This window comes from Ctenocephalides felis, unplaced genomic scaffold (assembly GCF_003426905.1).
Source record: "Ctenocephalides felis isolate EL2017-DRISC unplaced genomic scaffold, ASM342690v1 CF-g0.4_SCAFFOLD_00845, whole genome shotgun sequence".
In the NCBI taxonomy this organism is placed as follows: domain Eukaryota; kingdom Metazoa; phylum Arthropoda; class Insecta; order Siphonaptera; family Pulicidae; genus Ctenocephalides; species Ctenocephalides felis.
Window position 1 is genome coordinate 54,209,518 of NW_020536999.1, and position 20,296 is coordinate 54,229,813.

At 30.0% G+C, this 20,296-nt stretch overlaps 2 protein-coding genes and 1 pseudogene across 2 annotated transcripts; all 3 read left to right on the forward strand.

Annotated features, from left to right (window-relative positions):
* The first annotated feature begins 216 nt into the window (after window positions 1-216).
* LOC113385663 lies at window positions 217-5,004 on the forward strand (annotated as a pseudogene).
* A 1,740-nt stretch (window positions 5,005-6,744) lies between these two features.
* Window positions 6,745-9,696, forward strand: LOC113385674. Its single transcript, XM_026623521.1, has 4 exons — window positions 6,745-6,753; window positions 6,819-6,914; window positions 8,039-8,169; window positions 9,585-9,696. Exons 1-4 carry the CDS (start codon window positions 6,745-6,747, stop codon window positions 9,637-9,639), a joined length of 291 nt encoding a protein of 96 aa, XP_026479306.1. The 3' UTR covers window positions 9,640-9,696.
* Window positions 9,697-14,537: 4,841 nt separating this feature from the next.
* Window positions 14,538-19,952, forward strand: LOC113385684 (peptidyl-alpha-hydroxyglycine alpha-amidating lyase 2-like). The gene is made up of 6 exons (XM_026623529.1): window positions 14,538-14,714; window positions 16,834-17,024; window positions 17,106-17,304; window positions 17,373-17,580; window positions 18,091-18,288; window positions 19,707-19,952. Exons 1-6 carry the CDS (start codon window positions 14,538-14,540, stop codon window positions 19,928-19,930), a joined length of 1,197 nt encoding a protein of 398 aa, XP_026479314.1. The 3' UTR covers window positions 19,931-19,952.
* Window positions 19,953-20,296: the final 344 nt, after the last annotated feature.

Sequence of the window (20,296 nt, forward strand, 5' to 3'; positions counted from 1 at the left end):
AAAAGTAAAATATTGAATTGCTCTTTTTACGACAATTCAAAAATGACCTAAAATTCATGTCTCTACATTAGAATACCCCCTTAAAAAACTAAAACATTACACCTACTACTCTTATTATTCTCAGGATTCTCACACAAAGTCGTGAAATCAGTAGGCCGTAAAATTAGTTATCCAAGCTCTTTTAAATTACATATTACGTCTGTAATAATAAGAATTATGACTGAACGCAGCAAACATTACGACGGTAATTAAGGTGGTTACTTAGTTGTGAACAAGAACAATCGAAAGTATCTCATATGATGTATTAGTCAATTCTTATTTGTAAGAGAAAGTGTTTTTGTAAATATAGTATCTTATAATTATATATTAAAATTCAACGAAGAAGTTGTAACAATAGATGAATCTCTAAATGATTGCAGTACATCGCTATTAATTTTGCTTTGTAAAGGCATTATTAGAAAAAGTTAAACATTAATGATTACTTAGATTCCTATATCATGAATCCATTCTATAGTCCAGTCATTTGGTCGTTTTGCCGGTACAGTACTCCGGGAATTCTGAAAATTGGTAATCTTATAGATTTCGAGGAGCTCTTTACCAAAATCAACTTTGCCATCTCAAATTTGAACGGCAAGTTGCCGCCATATTGGAAAAATGGCGTCAAACAACAGCTTTTTTAAAATATCTCCTTTCTGGCTGATTCTACGATAAAAGTATCTATGTACGAATTAAACTAGATAAAATTTCCTACAGTTCCTTAGAAAACCGTTTTTTTGTAAAATTGATAGTTTGAGAGTACGGCCGCCTCAAAGTCTTTGCTGCTCTCGCCGTAGTATCAAATCTCTCCATATATGACAGCACTTTGAACTTGACTACATTCCTTCTAATAAATAAATATTTTCAATGTTAAATTAAGCGAATAAGATCTAGAAATAAAATAATTCAAATATTTTTCTGCTTTTTTGCTGTTTTTTTAACACTTCAAGCTACTTACTTATAGCTACTTTGCCATTGAAGTGTTAAAAAATCAGCAAAAAAAAACGAAAAATATTTGAATTATTTTATTTCTAGATCTTATTCGCTTAATTTAACATTGAAAATATTAATTATTAGAGAGAATATGGTCAAGTTCGAAGTGCTGTCATATATGGAGAGATTTGATACTACGGCGAGAGCAGCAAAGACTTTTAGGCGGCCGTACTCTCAAACTATCAATTTTACAAAAAACGGTTTTCTGAGGAATTGTAGGAAATTTTATCTAGTTTAATTCGTACATAAATACTTTTATTGTAGAATAAGCCAGAAAGGAGATATTTTAAAAAAGCTGTTGTTTGACGCCATTTTTCCAACATGGCGGCAACTTACCGTTTAAATTTGAGGTGGCAAAGTTGATTTTCGTAAAGAGCACATTAAAATCTATAAGATTACCAATTTTCAGAATTCCCGGAGTACTGTACCGGCAACAGCCTTTTTTGCACCAAATGACTGGACTACTATTATGCTTGAAATATTTCTAACTATCAACGTTTCTCCGGTGATTTAGGTGTCAGATGTGTATCAAGCTTTCCATATTGCTTCTGTCACTGGTGGTACTATGTCTGCCCCGGACGTGTCCTGCCCAGGCCGAGCAGCGTACGGAGTCGCACCATCGTCAAAAGGCTGTTGTGGGTTACCGAAGACGGAGACTAGCGCTGCCGCCGGGCACGGCGCTGGTGATCACACCCTCGTTGGGTTGCCGTTCGTGCGATACCGCCGGATGGGTTTCATTCCAATTTGTCAATCAGTTTGCCATTCACAAGTAAGTGTTATAGTTATCAATAATAATTTTATTAGTGTAAGATATTATTGAAATAATAATTAAAATGAAATAACATCAATACTTTTCTGTGTTTTTAATTTTTTTTTGCTTTTCTAAGTGCATGAATTTGTCCACAAATAATAGATTTGAACTTTTGGTTAGTATCATGACCCGTCAACTCCTCTTTTGCCATTATATTAACTTTGGTTCGGCTGAGTTATAGCCATGTACAGGGTGCCCCAGAACTCAATGTCCAACCGTAACGAAATGACAAAGTCGATCGTAACTTCGTAACTATCAGGATAAAACTTAGAAAAAAAATCTCACAGTTTTAAATTATGAGCCTTTAAACAACCCAGTGTTTTGGCCAAACTACGATCATTTTTCGGTTATTGTAATTACTTTTCATTATTTTGGTTCCTTTAAGCTTGGAACCGTATACGTAAATAACATTCCTAGGACCAAGGTAAAAATAATTACACACTTGCCACAAGTTTTCAAGAATTAATACTTTTGTTAGATTACAAATTCAAAATTTTCATAATTAGTCGACATTTCAAGGTCCTCTTTTTAAAAATGTGCTATAGTTTTCCATCAAAAGTTGGCGCATTTAATCAGAATTGTAAAATTCTTAAAAACCAGAAGCAAGTATGTGTTTATTTTTATTTGTGGTCCTACTAACGTTAATCATGGATACGGTTTCAAAGTTTAAAAGAACAAAAATAATGAAAATTAACCACAATATGGAAAAATGATGACAATTGATGAAAGCTCCAAACTGCACTTAAAAGCTCATAATTTTCAAGCTACATGGAATAATTTTTTATTAACTTCCCGTAGTAATCGCAAAAAATCGAAAATGAAAATTTTTATATATCTTTACGTTTCAAAGGTTTCTGAACATTTTGGCATACCTTAGAAAAAATTGATGTATGTGTGTGTGTGCGTATGTGTGTGTATGTGCGTGTATGTGTGTGTGCGGATACAAATTTTTGTCGATGCTTCGAGAACACTAATGAAGCGATTTCAATAATTCAAAAAACATTCGATTCGTATTGATAAAGCGACGTGCTGATTAGTTTTTGGCGAAGGCAGGTCTAGCCGTTCTGAAGATATGGGTCAAAAAGTGCCAAAAACGGTAACTCAGTTTTTAAGAGAACGAAGCGTCCGATTTGAATAATTCAAAAAACATTTTAATTGTATTCAAAAAAAGTAAAAAAAGCCATTTGGAGGTCAAAAATGATCATTAGACATATGCATATCAAATTATCAGATTGCTATGGGTTCCGTACCAATGTTTATCCTTTAGACGGCGACGCGGCGCTTACGCGCTTTGATATTTCGTCTCTTTGTAGTTAAAGCAGTACGATTGCTTTGAAAAAAAGTTCAGAATTTCCAAAATATTTCAAAATAAATTTTTCTTCAAAAAGTCTTTTTTTTTTAAAAAAAAGGTAAATTTTTGTCAAAAATTTAAAGTGTCTCAAAAATCTAATTTTTTCAGAGTAATTTTTTTTCAAAAATGTTAATCTTTTTAAAAAAAAAATTTGGTACGGGAAGTTTCAGCAATTTGCCTTAAGGTACGACGCCATGCGCCCCACTAGTTCTATTTTTTTCAAGACGGTTACAATCAATACTATCACCCCGTTTTGGCTTGACATTGAATTCTTCGATACCTCACAAGCAGTATAATGACCTATAATGATAAATTCTAACTATCGATATTATTATCAGTTCGTCAAAAATAGTTCAATACGGTCCATTATCCCCGCTAAGGGCATTTTTTCTGAAGCATAAATCTACCATTTTAGTCGATTTCGACAAACTTGGCTTGACAGACAACGAAAATCCCTACGGTGTTCTTCCACCAGTTCTAGCCCGTTCAATGGGCCGAGCAGCAGGTAGTATGCTAGCAGACTACGTTGGAAGGTACATTACCCACAGGCGCAGTCGGCGATCTCCACCTAGTCTGCCTGAAGAAATTCGACATGCGTTTCACGGAGGTGAAAGGTAAATAATTTTCAATACTTTAGGGAAAAAATAAATGTCCGCAATAAAATGTTCTCTAAATCAAATGTATTTGTAGAGTAATACTTTACGCGGCCTTGGAAGATCTATTGAGTTCGTTTGGCATGGACGGTAAAGCCTGCTTACTCAGGGCGATTTGTGAGGTCCATGCTAGACCTATGAAGAGGCTTGGATTGATAGGAGAGATGCTCCGATTATTTTTAAGGTGAGAGATAATATAACTAAAATTTTATTTACATATTTCGACCAATTGTCTTAAACTGGAGCAGTGACCAATATAGGAATATTCTTGGAAAAATCCAACAAACAAAGTTTTAACATATTAACGTTCATTAACGTTTTCCTAGAACGTGAACCTCCATTGTAAGGATAATCGCGTGTCACGCTCTATATAGACAATTTTCACATTATTCAATAATCCCGATGTGTTTGATTACTATGTGTAACACTTTCGACTATTGATATTCGTGACACTTCTTTGCCTGAAACGATTTTGTAATTAAATCACGCGACAAGTGCGTAAAGTATGTAGGTAATTATGAGATGTTTGTACCATTTGCCTACTGAATCATTTTTTTTACCTTAGTACTCTTAATTACATGTCGCTCATGTACGCACGCAGAAATTGTATTGTGTTTTGCATTCGTAAGTTTTCTTTTTCTTTGCCGCCATAGTTGTTTATTGACCTACTGTAATTTGCCACCTTTAAAATTTTACGTTTGAATTAACGAAATCAAATAGAAATTACTTTTATGCTCAAACATATGTTTCGTAAATATTGACAAACAATACTGAATTATTATTTCAGTGCAAGTAAATCACCATATTCTGACTACCTTCAAGAATATGTGGAGGCAGAAAGTACAGGCGCCGGAAATCAGGGCCAAACTGAATGTTGGCCTTATTATAAAGCTTGTCCAAAGAGTTTATTCTGGTCTTCAAATAAATATACGTAAGTGAGATAATGTAATGTCATAAAGTATAATTGAATATGCTAAAGTAATTATTAAAATATCGAAAAATATCATATTCGATAAAATATCGAAAATATCTTAATTCAATTTATTTGTAATATAAAGATGTTATTTATAGTTATATAAATTAAATTGCATCTAATTCACAGACAAGAGAAGGATGAAAAAAATCATAATGATGACGATTTGAACATAGAAGAAATGTGATACCCAATATTGGAACTATGGAGAAAAGATCAAGTTCTATAAACCACAAAAGAAAACCCAGTAATAGTTATATGTAAAATAAATAGAGATGTAGTATTTTTATTCAAAAATTTGGTATTTGAGTACCTAAATAACTAAATAGATTAATAAGATAATTGAATAGATTAAAATGCGCCCGCAATGATAGAATATCGGCGCTAGGAAAACTGTTTCAAAGAGGTCAATATGATTTGAAGTAATATAGTTCAAAGCTAGGCTGTTTAAACAATATTACAATTATAATGTTTCTATTTATCAGTAAGAATCATTTTTGTTCTAATAATAGGGCCTTTATGATGTAGAATCACTTTGAAGTTAAAATTTTAAGCTTATGTTTATTGCAGCATATTATATTTAAAACACTTTGATGACTTTTCTCAATTAGAAGCGATTTAGTCATTATTAGTCAGGTTACATGTTAATTGTAGATTGCATGATGGATGATTGACTGCTGTGTTAAGTCTTTGTAAAAATAATTAATTTATACCAGTTATTTATTAAATGTTTTTATGGGTAGTATTTATATCAGTGCCAAGTTATAATACTTAGAATTTAGTGTTATCTTGTTGTGTATAATAATTGAAATATAGTTTTTGATAAAAATATAGTATATATGTATATATATACAGTATATATCATAGTTGATAGTGCAAAACTGTTACGCCCCTTATAATATAAATATAAATAATTGACAAAATAAATAAAGTTAATAAAATAGCATCACTAACTCAATATATTATACCTGCTCCGTTTTAATTTTTAAAAACTCAAAATCATGCTCGAAATAATTTTTAATAACTACTGTTATCATTATCATGGGTGAAATAATATGAACATTATTTATTTTGCTTTATTTTTAGAGTTAATTATAACATTATGATATATTGTTATAGATACAAATAATTTAATATAATAGGATATTTCTAATGATTGGTATTTTTATTTATTAGATCAATTTTAGTATATAATATAATAAACAAAAATTTTTACTTTAAAATAATAAAATGTGAACCCTAGTTTAAAATTGAGTATAGATTGAAGTAGAGAAATTTGTCGTGCTAATAACAATTTCACAAATCGAATTTAAAAAGTTATTATAAATTATTATCTTAAAAAATATCATTGCTAATACAATTAGTACTAGCAAACTGCTGCAATTAAAGCTTCTTGTAAATAACGAGAAATTCTTAGCAGAAGTGCCGAAGCAACAGGTTTAAACCAGAGATCAAAAACTAATCACACTGTTTTCTTTTTCTTCGAAATATTCGATTTTTTAAATTTAATCTTTTTCAAACAAAATTCTTACAAGCTTTAAATTTTAATCAACATAACTGACCGTTTAAATTATTTTTTTTACTTTTAAGAGGAATTAAATGGCACTACATATTGCGATTACTATCCAAGATTCACTAAAGTTAATATTAGAATGAAAGATTGTGGCAGTCGGACAGATAAGCGAACGTTCGACTCTAATAAGATTTTTCATATCGTTGTATTAAAAAAGTTAAAAGAATTAAACAAATAATCTTATTTTTATTTTTCAAATGAAAGTTTCTTTGCCTATATTCAAAAATTGCACACAATAGGATCTCCAACAAAACGGAAAGCGCATGCTCCACATCTCAATTGCGAAAATATAGACTTATGTCAAATGCGCAATTCCTACTGTAAATATAACGAAATCAAAGCACCACAAGCAAAATGATTAAGGTTAGTTTACGTGAATTAAACTGATTTTGATAACCAATGAACTATTTGTGTTAATGACTTTCCAGTTATGTCTACTTGCGTCACTGTTTTTCCCCATTCATACGCGTTTTTTAGTCAAGAGGAGTTACTCGGATGAATCTGTGAAGGGATACTTGACTGACGTAAGTATTTGGGCAATTAATGCAAAATAAATCATGGAAAAGGGTATCAGAAAATATTCATTTTGATTTCAAGAAAAAAATCAATAAATTAACTTAGATAATATTGTGAAAAAAATTTAATACATGGCTATTGTCATATAGCAATAAATAAATTAATTTTGTACGCGACGGCTTAAAATTTTATAATTGGCGATTTTCTTAAACAATTTGTTTCAAATAGTAAGCAAATTGTTTTATAAATAGTAAGCAAAACATACATTTTTCACAGAGATAAAATTGTAGGTTATAGAGATATTATGAATAGTAGGGTATTATAAAGCATACTAAAGTGTTATTGAAAATCACAGATAAAATATTAATGTTACATTAATTTTATATGTCAAACTTTTATGAAATTTTATTATTTAATTCATATTCTTATTTGATCAACTTCATTTATAAATGATTGAATAATATTGAATGTATGTTATAAATAAAATTAATTTTCAATTACATAAAATTAATTTTAAGTATTTGATGGTCAAATGACCTGGGCTTGATTTTTCCAAATATAGAAATTAAAATTATATTGTTCTATTTTATTGCGTCTGTATTTGAAAAACTTAGAGTTGTTCAAACTATAAATATTTAATTTTTACTTTTTAAAACAGACGTTACATATAGTAATAAGGAAGCATTCATTAATCACGAAATATGACGTCGAGAAAGGGTAATCCCAAATTTTTCAAAAAAAAAATGCTACGGTTTTTTCCAGGTTCATACTAAATATTCGCGTGATGTTGGGTGATAGAGCTAAATTTAAATATCACCAGGGGGAGGGATGGGTTCAAACTGCCTAAAAATCGATCACGTGAATAATGGAGAGCCCAAATTTTAATAACTATTAATAAATAAATATAACCGACTTCAATTTATGATTGTAAATTCAAACTTTCAACTAATTCAAAGATATCTTTTTCGCAATTGATGAAATTTAACTGGCCGTAAACTATGATAAGCAAACTGTATAATAATCAAATATTGCAGTTCATAAAATCATCCCAATAAACTAAGTTATTGTATATTATAAATAATATATTAATTTAAATTAAAATTACCTTGATGGGTCACTTAAACATTTCAAGCGTACTTGCTGGTGGAACGAAGTTTGCAAGGAGGAGTTCCAAACGCTCTTCCGATGTCGTTGTCCTGGTTGGAGCTATTGCAGAAGCCCTGGACGATATTATAACGCTTTCTGCAGCATGACACAAACCGGGTAAAACTATAAAAAAAGCAATTAAAATACTTAATTAACCATCAATTTACATTTCATCAATGCATAATGTAATATAGTAAGCCAATACAAAATTTAACGTACAACAGCTCACTGGAAGACTAATTTAAACCTTCAACATTGTTATAGGATAAAACGTTTCATTTATAACGAGTAAATCAATTTTTCATCATAGCTCAATAATGCCCCTATAATATATTGATACAAGCTCCCAAAAATTGATCACTTCATATTTTTGCCAGATAATTAATATATCACTGTTATTAACTGGTTTTAAGTAAAAATTGGGTTTTTATCATTCCTTTTGTATTTTATACCAAATTTTGATTTTATTCTCATTTTGATATTTATCATCTCAAATCATTAAAATTTTGATGTATATTTTAATCTGACTATACTTCATTCTACCTCGGATATTGTGTAGTCAAATTATCTTCACTCGGTTAGGTATAGTGTTAAATTTTGAGGTTTATTGTGATTGCCTTAATGTGAACCGTTGCGAGCAGTGTTTAATAGCGCAATATCCATTTATCACTGTCAATATCTACTTAAGTTCAACCCTATACAATGATCAGAGAAACCATACCGAGAATTCAGTCATATTAATCACACGCGGCCCTTATTTGATAAAGATTTATAATATGTTATCTTTTGTACAATTTCTAATCAAATTTTGATGGAGTTAGAATCATAGAAGAAATCATATTAAATTATATTAGAAAATATTTTTCTATTACCTTTCTATTTCTATTACCTTTCTATTACCTTTAATGTAACAAACGGTATAGTTGCTTCCCCAAAGTTTTCAATAATTTAAATGATTTGATAAATTTTTGAGTTAATATGAGATATAACAATACTAATATGAGATTTCTGATCATTCAAATCTATCATTACTTTCTACCATTCAAACGATTTGAAATTCCAAAGTTTTAAAATAGTTGCAACTGTATGAGCTCATTTGTGAGCTCTATAATCATATTGAAAAATTATAATATTTGCGAACGTATTTGTCTATGTTTAAATTGCTATCTTATTAATACAAAATAATATACACGATTATTTTATAACAAATGTTAATATCCATTATTTTTACTAATTTTCTTTCATAATAATAGGAAGCACGTGGCGCAAATGGTTTAGAGCCATAAGCCATAACTTCAACGATAAGTTTTTTAAAATTCAAATCCCGCGATACGTACACCCTAATGAAAATGGAACACCTAGTTCTCATTTCTGTTCAACAAAAACAAAATTTTTATAATAAATAAATCTGTAAACTTTAGTAAAAACCGTATACTTGAATGTTACATACAGCATACAGGGTTTTAACTGTTGTAAATATGCCTTATTTTCAAAAAAAAGTAAGTAAAAGTAAAAAAGTTTCAATTTTGCAGATACATCTGGACTCAACCAGAACATAATTGGGAAGGTGCAGAAGTTGCCACATAGTGGCGGCTGGGGGGTCGCACCGAAGGCGGCCAACTACCCCAAAACAAATTATATCAAACTTCTGCCGTTCCAAAAACTGAAGAATCATCAACAAAACATTCAATTGTTCAGACTTTTGATAGGCCATCAACTACAACACATGCCCTACCTACTCGTATAACAACCACCACTGTTGTAACACCCGTTGATAATACTACAAAGAAAGTGCCAGTTATTGTAAAGGTCAGTAAAAAGTGATTGAGTCAAGTTTTATTCTTATATGCATAATATTTTTGCACAACAGTATCGTAAAATTAATTTTTTTCGCAAAAAATATGTAGGCACAATTTAAAGTGTTGAAATAATAAGTGAGTTTCAATGCTTAATGTTATATTTAACATATGTATTTTTTTAAATGTTATTTCCCTTATTTTCAGGGCGATAATGTAAAAAATAATCCCAGAAATAGTAGTGCTATTCAAGAAATTGGTAAAGGAATATCTGATAGTCAGAACGACGTAGTGAAACATGGTGACCCATGGGTCTCCAATATTACCTTCAAGTTAAAAGTCATTGCAAATAACAGGCATTTGAATACCACAGCCAACGTTAATAAATCAAAGAAAAATCCGACCATTTGGACAGCAACTGTGTGAATCCGGTCTCATAATTATTAAAAGCTCCGTAAATGTCTATTGACCCCAGTCTACTACCTATATTATTTTAAACAATATATAGTGTTCTCAATTATAATTTGCACTGCCAATTTATAAAAAAAATCCAAATATTAGGTACACATTGAAATTTTAATTTATTTTCTGCAGAATATAGAGAGTTCTTAATTTATAATTTCCACTGCCATTTAATAAAAATCAGATGTTAACATAGTAACACTTTGAATAAATCTTTATGTGGAAGTTCAGAAATAAAATATATTAAGTACTTTACCAATTATATGCTCTTTAAAAACATACTTTGCCAATATTAAATATTGTTATTTAATACTAATAATAATAGTATGATGAATGATGTATTTAACATAACATCTAAAACGTTATTGCTTTATATTTATATTTATCAAGACTCGAATAATACGTAAATATAAATTTCTTTATTCCAATAGAAATTTAATAGCAAGAGTTTAGCAATCGATATTGATGTGTCTTTTTTTCTAAATAAATTAGGTGCTAAATCTACTTGTGATTTATAGTGATAAATTCTTGTGATGTGAATATAAATACAGATATCATTGAACGTTGTTTGTTTTATTTAGTATATATTAGTATATAAATAAATTATATATTTTTAACAACGAAAAGAATTAGAAAAACAAAAAAAGCTTAACAGATGCATTAAAGCAAGTATTAATGTGTATGTTACTTATTTAAATAAAGCGATATTATGGTAAGACTATTAAATTGCTCTAAAAATAATCTATTCCAAAATAGAAACCTAAGTTGAAGGGTGCTATCCGTAATTTAAATATGATTATAATATACGTCAAAAACGGTTGTGTCAAATTATGTATGAATTCATATGGGTATAGAGTTTTGATAATGTTAAGATGTGTGCAAAACATTTTATGCATTCAGGAACTTGGTCGTTAATATTTCGTCATTTCGCCAAATAATAAAAAAAAACTAATAAATAAAGCACAGATATAATAAAATATATTAATTCATTAATTATAGTATGCAATAAATACGAGTTTTATTGCCAATCGATATTTAACGCGATTGACAGATTTATTAATGGCAGAGACAGTTTTAGTAGGAGGATCAAAGAGCCATTAATTAATTTACGTATACATAATAATTAATAATATTTTTTTACAATAATTTCGAAATCTAACTATATATATATATATATATATATATATATATATTTATTTATTTATTTATTTTTATCATGAATTTATGTTCTCATGTTTGAAATATAGTGCAAGAAATTATTATAATATTCATTTTTTTAATAAACTATTCTAAATAATTCCGGTATTGATTTCTTAGCTAAAAATAAAATTTCTAAATTAATGTTCATGGTATTACTGACTACAGATAATCCTTCAATCAGAAGTGCTAGTGGTAAATTTGCTTTGTGCCAAAAAAATTATTACTTCAATCATTATATTAATCCAACAAATTATTTTAATAAGATTTTTAGCTAAATTTTTCAATGAACCTTATTATTATTATAATATAATAAATCTTTAGCATTTGTAAGTAAAATAATGCAAAGTTCAATTCCTCAAAATGATTCATCTGAACTGAAATATTCTAAGCAAAATATTTTGTTTAGAATATTTCAGTATATAACATAAAATATTTTGTTAAAATCACAGAAATGAATTATATGTTAATAGGAAGAGTTCAAATAAAATGTTGATGTTGCAAGTTGTCCACAAATGATGATGAATGAATAGATTTCAAAAATTTATTGAGTTTTTTAGTTTCTCGTATAATGTTTTTTATTTCATTTTTAACAAACATGAACTTATTTCAGTATATAGTATTTAAAATATGTGTGGTAATTAGATATATTAAAATGCTCACCTTCGATTATTTTTGACATGATAATCAAACAATGTATTTGCTAAAATTGACTTTCACGTGCCAATGTTGACGCAATACTACCTCAACATTATCTCAATATAATTCAATGTAGGGCCAATATCATTTGACCAATTACGTTAACCCTCGTAATCATACAGTGGTGGCCCAAAACAATTTTCGAGAAATTGATTGATTTGCAGTCAATTTCTTAACTACAGTTGGAGAAGATTTTTTTATTTACGTTTCTTAAGCGACTACTTTTCCAAGATTATGCAGTATAGTGCTTCATGCAAATTGAGGAAAGTCTAAAGTTTTATAAATGCAAAAAATGAACTTAAAAAAAAATTCGAAAGCAGTCTTTAGAACGTACTAATTGTGACGCAATACTACCTCAACATTATCTCTATATAATTCAATGTTGAGCCAATATCATTTGACCAATTTACGGGAAATTGATTGATTTTCAGTCTAATACTTACAGATGGAGAAGATTTCTTTAATTACATTTCTTAAGCGTGATAACTACTTATAATTGAGGAAAATCTAAAGTTTTATAAATGCAAAAAATGAACTAAAAAAAATCTATAGTAGTCTACTAAAGTAGTCTATAGAACATGCCAATTTTGACGCAATACTACCTCAACATTATCTCTATATAATTCAATGTTGGGCCAATATCTTTTGACCAATAACAATAATTTGACCATTTGAGTGGTGGTCCAAAGCAAAAAAAAATTCAGGAAGTTGATTGATTTTCAGTCAATTACTTAACTACAGTTTGGGAATATTTCTTTATTTACGTTTCTTAAGCGAAATAACTACTTTTCCAAGATTTTGCATCATATTGAGAAAAGGCTAAAGTTTTATAAATGCGAAAAATGAACTAAAAATATCGTCTAAAGTAACCTACTAAAGTATTCTGTAGAACGTTTCAGTGTTGACGCAATACTACCTCAACATTATCTCTATATAATTCAATGTTGGGCCAATATCATTTGACCAATAGCTCCAATAGGACCATTAGTCCAAAGCAAAACAATTTTTGAGAAATTGATTGATTTTCAGTCAATTACTTAACTACAGATGAGAGAAGATTTCTTTATTTACGTGTCTTAAGTGTGATAACTACTTTTCCAAGATATATATTATCTTGGAAATTTGGCACTATACTGGAAACATATTTTCCAGTATAGTGCTTGATGCAAATTGAAGAAAGACTAAAGTTTTATAAATGCAATAAATAAACTAAAAAAAATTTTTTAAAGTAGTCTACTAATAGTAGTCTATAGAACGTGCCAATTTTGACCCAATACTACCTCAACATGACCTCTATATAATTCAATGTTGGGCCAATATCTTTTGACCAATAACAATAATTTGGCCATTTGAGTGATGGTCCAAAGCAAAATAATTTTCGGAAAGTTGATTGATTTTCAGTCAATTACTTAACTACAGATAAGAGAAGATTTCTTTATTTACGTGTCTTAAGTGTGATAACTACTTTTCCAAGATATATATTATCTTGGAAATTTGGCACTATACTGGAAACATATTTTCCAGTATAGTGCTTGATGCAAATTGAGAAAAGTCTAAAGTTTTATAAATGCAAAAACTAACTAAAAAAAAAATTCTAAAATAGTTTATAGAACAGTTTTATAGAACATGCCAATGTTGACGCGAAACAACCTCAACATGATCTCTATATAATTCAATGTTGGCCAATATCACTTGATTAACAACGTTTGACTAATAACGATCCGAAACAGAAAAAAATTAATAACGTTTGACTGAAAATTGAATTGATTTCTAGTCAATTACTCAATACTCAACAAATTGGAGAAGATTCCTTTATTTACGTTTTTAATCATGATAACTACTGTTCCAAGTACCTGATGAAGATTGAGAAAATTCTAATATTTGTAACTGAAGTATTCTATAGAACAGTTCTAAAGAACTGTGTTTTTTGTTTATATTTTAAATCGTTTACAAGATAATTGAAGCATAAAAATTCACAACATAAAAACACAAATTTCCCATTCCCCTTTCCCAAAATATTTTCCATGTGTTTGAAATCTTTTCATTGGCTCTTTGACTATTAAATCCTCACTGGTAGCATATACCCTGTATAATATTATTGTAGTACTCCCGTTATTGATCCGCCGAGTGTGACGTGCGATATCGTCAGCGTGAGCAAAACGTGAAGCGTAGGCGCTACTCGAAAACATATTCCGCGACTCCACAAAATCAGATTGGCAAAATGCTACAAGTGTAAATAACTTCGTCAAACCAAATTCGACAATAATTTTACCTTTTCCGAATTTAAGTAGTGATTCAAAGTGTTCGCGTATTTCTAAACAAGAATTCAATATGAATTTAATATCAGCTACAGTGTTCGTCGGTTTCGCGGTAGTATTATTGGCAGTTTCGAGTTTCGTCGACGGCAGACCAGGTGATCTTAATCTCAACGACGACCTTAACCGTGATTTCTATAAAGAAGTCAAACAATTGCTGGATTCTGCATATGATAAACAGCGGAGATCATCGGTACATATAATTATAGATTAAGATATGTTAAACAAATTTATGAGAAACAAATTCTTATATTAATAATTAGTAAATAAAATCAATGATAGCAACAAAAATGAATCCAATAACTAATTTAAATATATTAGAAAATAATTAGTATTTTATATTTGAAATATTCATATACCACGAAGAAGATATTTTTTCTAGAAATGTTAATACATAAAATATTTTATATTGTTTTTGTTAGTATATAAAATTACAACAGTCCTAAGCATTTATAAAAATGAATAGTATAAAAAAGCTGGTTCCTAATAATTTTTCAGCTGAATCAGCATATTATAAGTTGATACATCTTGTTAATAGTATAGTTTGTGATTTATATTCGACTCGGATGAAAATGCTCATCCACTTACGAACATTGCATGTTTTCATTGGATTCTATTGTATATTGTACTGCTCCGCAAATAGTAATATCTTAGCTGCAAAAAAATCCTAAATCTTGATATTCGATATTTTGACAAATATAATGAAACATAACGTTACAATATTAATAAAATAACAACAAATTTTTGCATGCCTCAAAAGGCATGCAACAACTTACAAAGTCTTTCTCATTCTTTAAAAATTGTCATTTTTGGACAAAATTAGAGGAGCGCATGGCATCGTGCCTTATTTTTTTTAAAAAGATTAATATTGTTGAAAAGAAATTACTTCGAACAAATTAGATTTCTGAGAAACTATAAATTTGACAAAAATTACTTTTTTTTGAAAAAAAATTATTTTATTATTATTTATTATTAAAATTTTCTTTATTTTGACATATTTTAGAAATTCTGAACTTATTTTCAAAGCAATCGTACTGCTTTAACTGCATAGAGACAAAATGTCAAAGCGCGTAAGCGCCGCGTCGTCGTCTAACGAATAAACATTGGTACGGAACCCATAGGAATGTAAACAAAATTCATACTCATTATTAAAATCTCTGTAAAATATCTGATAATTTGATGTGCATATCTCTAATGATCATTTTTAACCGCCAAATGACAATTTTTTTTACTTTTTTCACTAGATCTCCAAAACCGCTAGACCTGCCTTCATGAAAATTTGATCAATTCTTCATCTTGTCAATACAAGCTCTTCCTTAAAAACCGAGTACCATTTTTGGCACTTTTTGCCCCGTATCTTTAAAATGGCTAGACCTGCCTTCGTCAAAAACTAATCAGCACGTCTCCTTATCAATACGAATCGAATGTTTTTTGAGTTATTCAAATCGCTTCATCCGTGTTCCCGAAATCGTCGACGAAAATTTGTATCCGCACACACATACATACACGTACACACACATACATCCATTTTTCTAAGATATGCCAAAATGTTCAGAAGGTTTTGAAACGTAAAGATATATAAAAAAATTCATTTTCGATTTTTTTGCGATTACTATAACTTGCCCTGCGGGAAGTTAAATATGGTTTTCCTAATATGTATGACGAAATGTTGTTCTCGCACATATTATATATTATGTTCAATAAATTCAATATAGCAGTAGGGCAAACAACTAGAGTTTACGAGAAAGGATAAAAGAGATAATGAAGTCTAGATCTGTACTACAGACAGCTCTGACAATAAAATAAATTTTATTTGCAAATTACATGTCGTTATATATATAGTAACTACATAGAAAACGGTTGTTGCTAAAGTAATAAAATCCACTGATGCCTTAATTTTCATTACTCGATTTCAACTTGGTACATATTATTTTATTACAAATAATAACGCAACTGCTCTCTTTTATTATACTAGCATTAATCCAGCGTATGATTTGTTTTAATAAAATGCATGTTGGAATCTTTTAATGAATAGTTATAACAGACATATTTGAAAAGTCATCCAGAATATATCCTGTTGCGATGATTTAATTTGTTGTTCATTCGAAGATAAATTTCAAATTGTATATGCAATATTCGATAATACTGATTTGCAAAGTATGAAGAATTGCACATAGCAATAAATAAAAAAAAAGTAAAATAAGTCTGATTTAAAGCAACTATAACATAAAAATCGGAACTTTCCGCAAACTAACCCTGAAAACAAAACTTTATTTTAGTTAGTTTTCCGTAAACGAATATTTTAATTACAGGCTGAGACAAGAGCTAGTGAATTATTTTATAATGAACAACCAAGAGAAGTGACTCAAAAACCTCCAAGACCTGTGGAAGTTCCGGGCTGGCCCAAAACGGAACTGGCAGTCGGCCAAATAACTGCGGTCTCGATCAATTCTAAAGGACAACCTGTTATCTTCCACAGAGGAACTGTCGTATGGGACGAAGGGTATTTTACTGAACAAGTTGACTTTACAACTTCATACATTTTCGCTACTAATGTTTCGATTGTTATGGTTTCTATTTGTAGATCATTCAACACGACGTATAATTATCAACGTGCACAACAAGGGCCAATAGCCGAAGACACCGTGTTTACACTAGATGAAAACACAGGTGCTGTGTTATCATCATGGGGAGGTGGAATGTTTTATATGCCCCACGGACTCACTGTGGACCAATATGATAACGTGTGGGTTACCGATGTAGCTCTACATCAAGTATTTAAGGTAAGTTAAACTACATAAAATTATATTGGTTTCTTCTATGTTATACCTAACTAATCATTTACTTTTAGTTTACCCCAAATGTAGAATTTCCCACCCTTACTCTCGGAGTGCGTTTCCAGCCCGGTACGCGTTTGCCACATTTGTGCCAACCCACCTCAGTAGCCATTTCCAGGACAAGAGAAGAACAAATATTTGTTGCTGATGGCTACTGTAACAATCGCCTGCTTCAATATACAAAGCACGGCGAATTGATTAGGGTTATTCCCCAACCACCAGGTAATTAACTATATTTGAATTATCATTTTAATCAAAGGAGCAGGTTTCAATTAAAAATTTATATAAGTCTTTCAAAGTTCCGACATAACTTCAAATAGTATTTCATATAAAACGATTTCATAAATAAAATCATGAACATAGAAGCGGCGTTAAGTGAATTTTGTATGTAATATAATAGTGAATTCATATTGGAGCAAACGTCTATGATGACGTGTTCATCTATGTCATATGATAATAATTTTTTTTTTAATTTATTTGTTTTAATTCTAAATATTTATATTAGAATTCAAGCCATATTTGATTTAAATTAATAGTCTTCTTCTAAATTTTATGACTTTTATTTCTATTTCAAGACTCAATAAAAAATGGCCAAAGTACCTACAAGTGTAAATCCTATACAGACAGCTATAGATTTTTTCTAGCAAAGAATCTCCTCATTGGAGGAGAACACTAAACGCCAAATATAACATCATCTGATTGTCTATTCAAATAAAATAATTTCTCTTTCAGAGTTTCTATCATTGCAAGTGCCTCATTCCTTAGCTCTGGTGGAGTCTTTAGACATGATTTGCGTTGCTGATCGAGAAAATATGCGTATAGCCTGCCCTCGAGCTGGTTTGCGCGAAGTGGATTTAGTGACCAGATCAGCACCAGCCTATACGATACACCAACCTGACCTGGGAAGAGTGTTTGCCGTTGCTTCTTATGGTACGAAATAAATATATATATATTATTAATTAATAATATATATATATATATATATATATATATATATATATATATATATTAACGCTTCAAATTACTCACTGGCCTTATTTACTTTTTTTCTTTGCTATTGTATTATTTTTCTTTTATTTTATGTCAAATTTCCAGTAGATTCTCCAATGGGTGTATCTATAGTTAAAGTTTTTTCTAATTTGTCTATAGATTTATAGTTTGACGCCTGATAGTGCAGTAAACGGAGCGTTTTAGGTCTGAATTTTTTTTACTGTGCTCCGAATTGGATGAAATTTTGGAATTAGTTCATCTTACCCTCAAGTTCAAAAGTGAAAACAATTCGGGTTGCGCTATCACCCCCCGGAGGGATGACACTCCTTCTCAATTGTGTAATTATATTTTTTCAAAATTTTATAAAATCGTCAGTTTTCTGAAAATAGTTTGTACTAAAGCAGTGAATCTGCTAAAATCCATCAAGATGTCTATAATGAAGTGAATTCTAGATGGATTGTGAATTACTTTAATTCTGGTGAAAATGGCGCTCATTAAACCATATGATTTAAAAGAAAAAAACTTCGTATATGATTTTTATTTGCATGATAGCTCACTCATTTTACACGCAAAAAACTTGTAACAGCACTCATTTTAAAGCTTATGTTGAGCACTATAAAACCCAATTGCACCGAAATGCATAAAATGTAAAACCTCGACACTAGATGGCTTTAAATACAACAATTAAATTTTGAACGCAATAAAAAACGACTTTGCTCTTTCAAATCTTGCTTAATATTTTTCCTAGAACACTTTATGTAATACCGATTTATTACGATTTTTATTGGCATTATTTTGTTCAGTACATGATTTTCGTTAAAATGTATATTTTAGGAGATATTTGCAAAAAAACAAAGAAAAACGACAAAAATATATGAATCTTTAGTGGCCAGAAACTTGAAAAGTATTAGTTTTTTTGAAAAACTATAAAAGACATTTTTTACTTATAATTAGTTCTTCTATCGATTTCCGACGTTAATTTGAAAAAATGTAATTACACAATTGAGAAGGGGTGTCATTCCCCGGGGAGTGATGGCGCAACCCGAATTGTTTTTACTTTTGAACTTGAGGGTAAGATGAACCTAATTCCAAAATTTCATTCAATTCGGAGCACAGTAAAAAAAATTCAGAGGTTATATCCTTTTTTCTCTCCGTTTACTGCACTATTATATTTTTGTAGAACAAAATAATTTTGACAATACCTGAATCCAGTATGTATCAAGCTTTCGAAACATAGTGCAAATGTATCGTTTGCGTCGGGCATCTGTGATTGACGTAACCTTCTACCAAATCGCAAACGTCAGTCGTGTATCATCAGATACATATGACTGATTTCTAATAAAATTATTTTTCTTCAGGAGATCTTGTGTATGCTGTTAACGGCCCCACGTCGCCTATGATACCCATACAAGGTTTCACGATAGACCCCCGAACGGAGACCGTCATAGACCATTGGGCACCCACATCACATGCCTTTGCCAACCCGCATGGGCTAGCCGTGAACCCAGATGGAAGTGCCATGTATGTGGCAGAAATTGGACCAAATCGATTATGGAAATTTATGTTGAACGCTACAGAATAAATTATAAAGTTTTCCAGTAATGACACACCACCACAAATATAGGCCCCTCTGGCAAGAACCTAGATAGATTTTCTATTTATAGTGGAATGTTGATTGTTTTCAGGAAAAAGGCTGTTGTAAATGATACGTATTTCTTGTCATTTTCCACATATTAGTCGAAACTGCTTATATTGTTTAACGAATAATTTCATTTATTGATAATATTTTTCGGAAAAGTTTTAATCAATTTTTTGTAGGAGCTGAAGAAGATTCAATTCAGTCAGCTAATAAATTCTGGACCTCAAGCCATACCAAATATTTAACACCATTTGTAGTAAATATAAGGTAAAAATAAAGTAAATACAAGTTTTTAAAAAAGTGTAGTAG

Excerpts from the sequence above, each read along its gene's own strand:
- LOC113385674 (XM_026623521.1), top strand. Across the intron at positions 6,915-8,038 it reads TGAAGGGATACTTGACTGAC|CGTACTTGCTGGTGGAACGA; the intron begins GTAAGTATTTGG and ends AAACATTTCAAG. Across the intron at positions 8,170-9,584 it reads TGCAGCATGACACAAACCGG|ATACATCTGGACTCAACCAG; the intron begins GTAAAACTATAA and ends TCAATTTTGCAG.
- LOC113385684 (XM_026623529.1), top strand. The coding sequence starts at position 14,538 with ATGAATTTAATATCAGCTACAGTGTTCGTCGGTTTCGCGGTAGTATTA. Across the intron at positions 14,715-16,833 it reads ATAAACAGCGGAGATCATCG|GCTGAGACAAGAGCTAGTGA; the intron begins GTACATATAATT and ends TTTTAATTACAG. Across the intron at positions 17,305-17,372 it reads CTCTACATCAAGTATTTAAG|TTTACCCCAAATGTAGAATT; the intron begins GTAAGTTAAACT and ends ATTTACTTTTAG.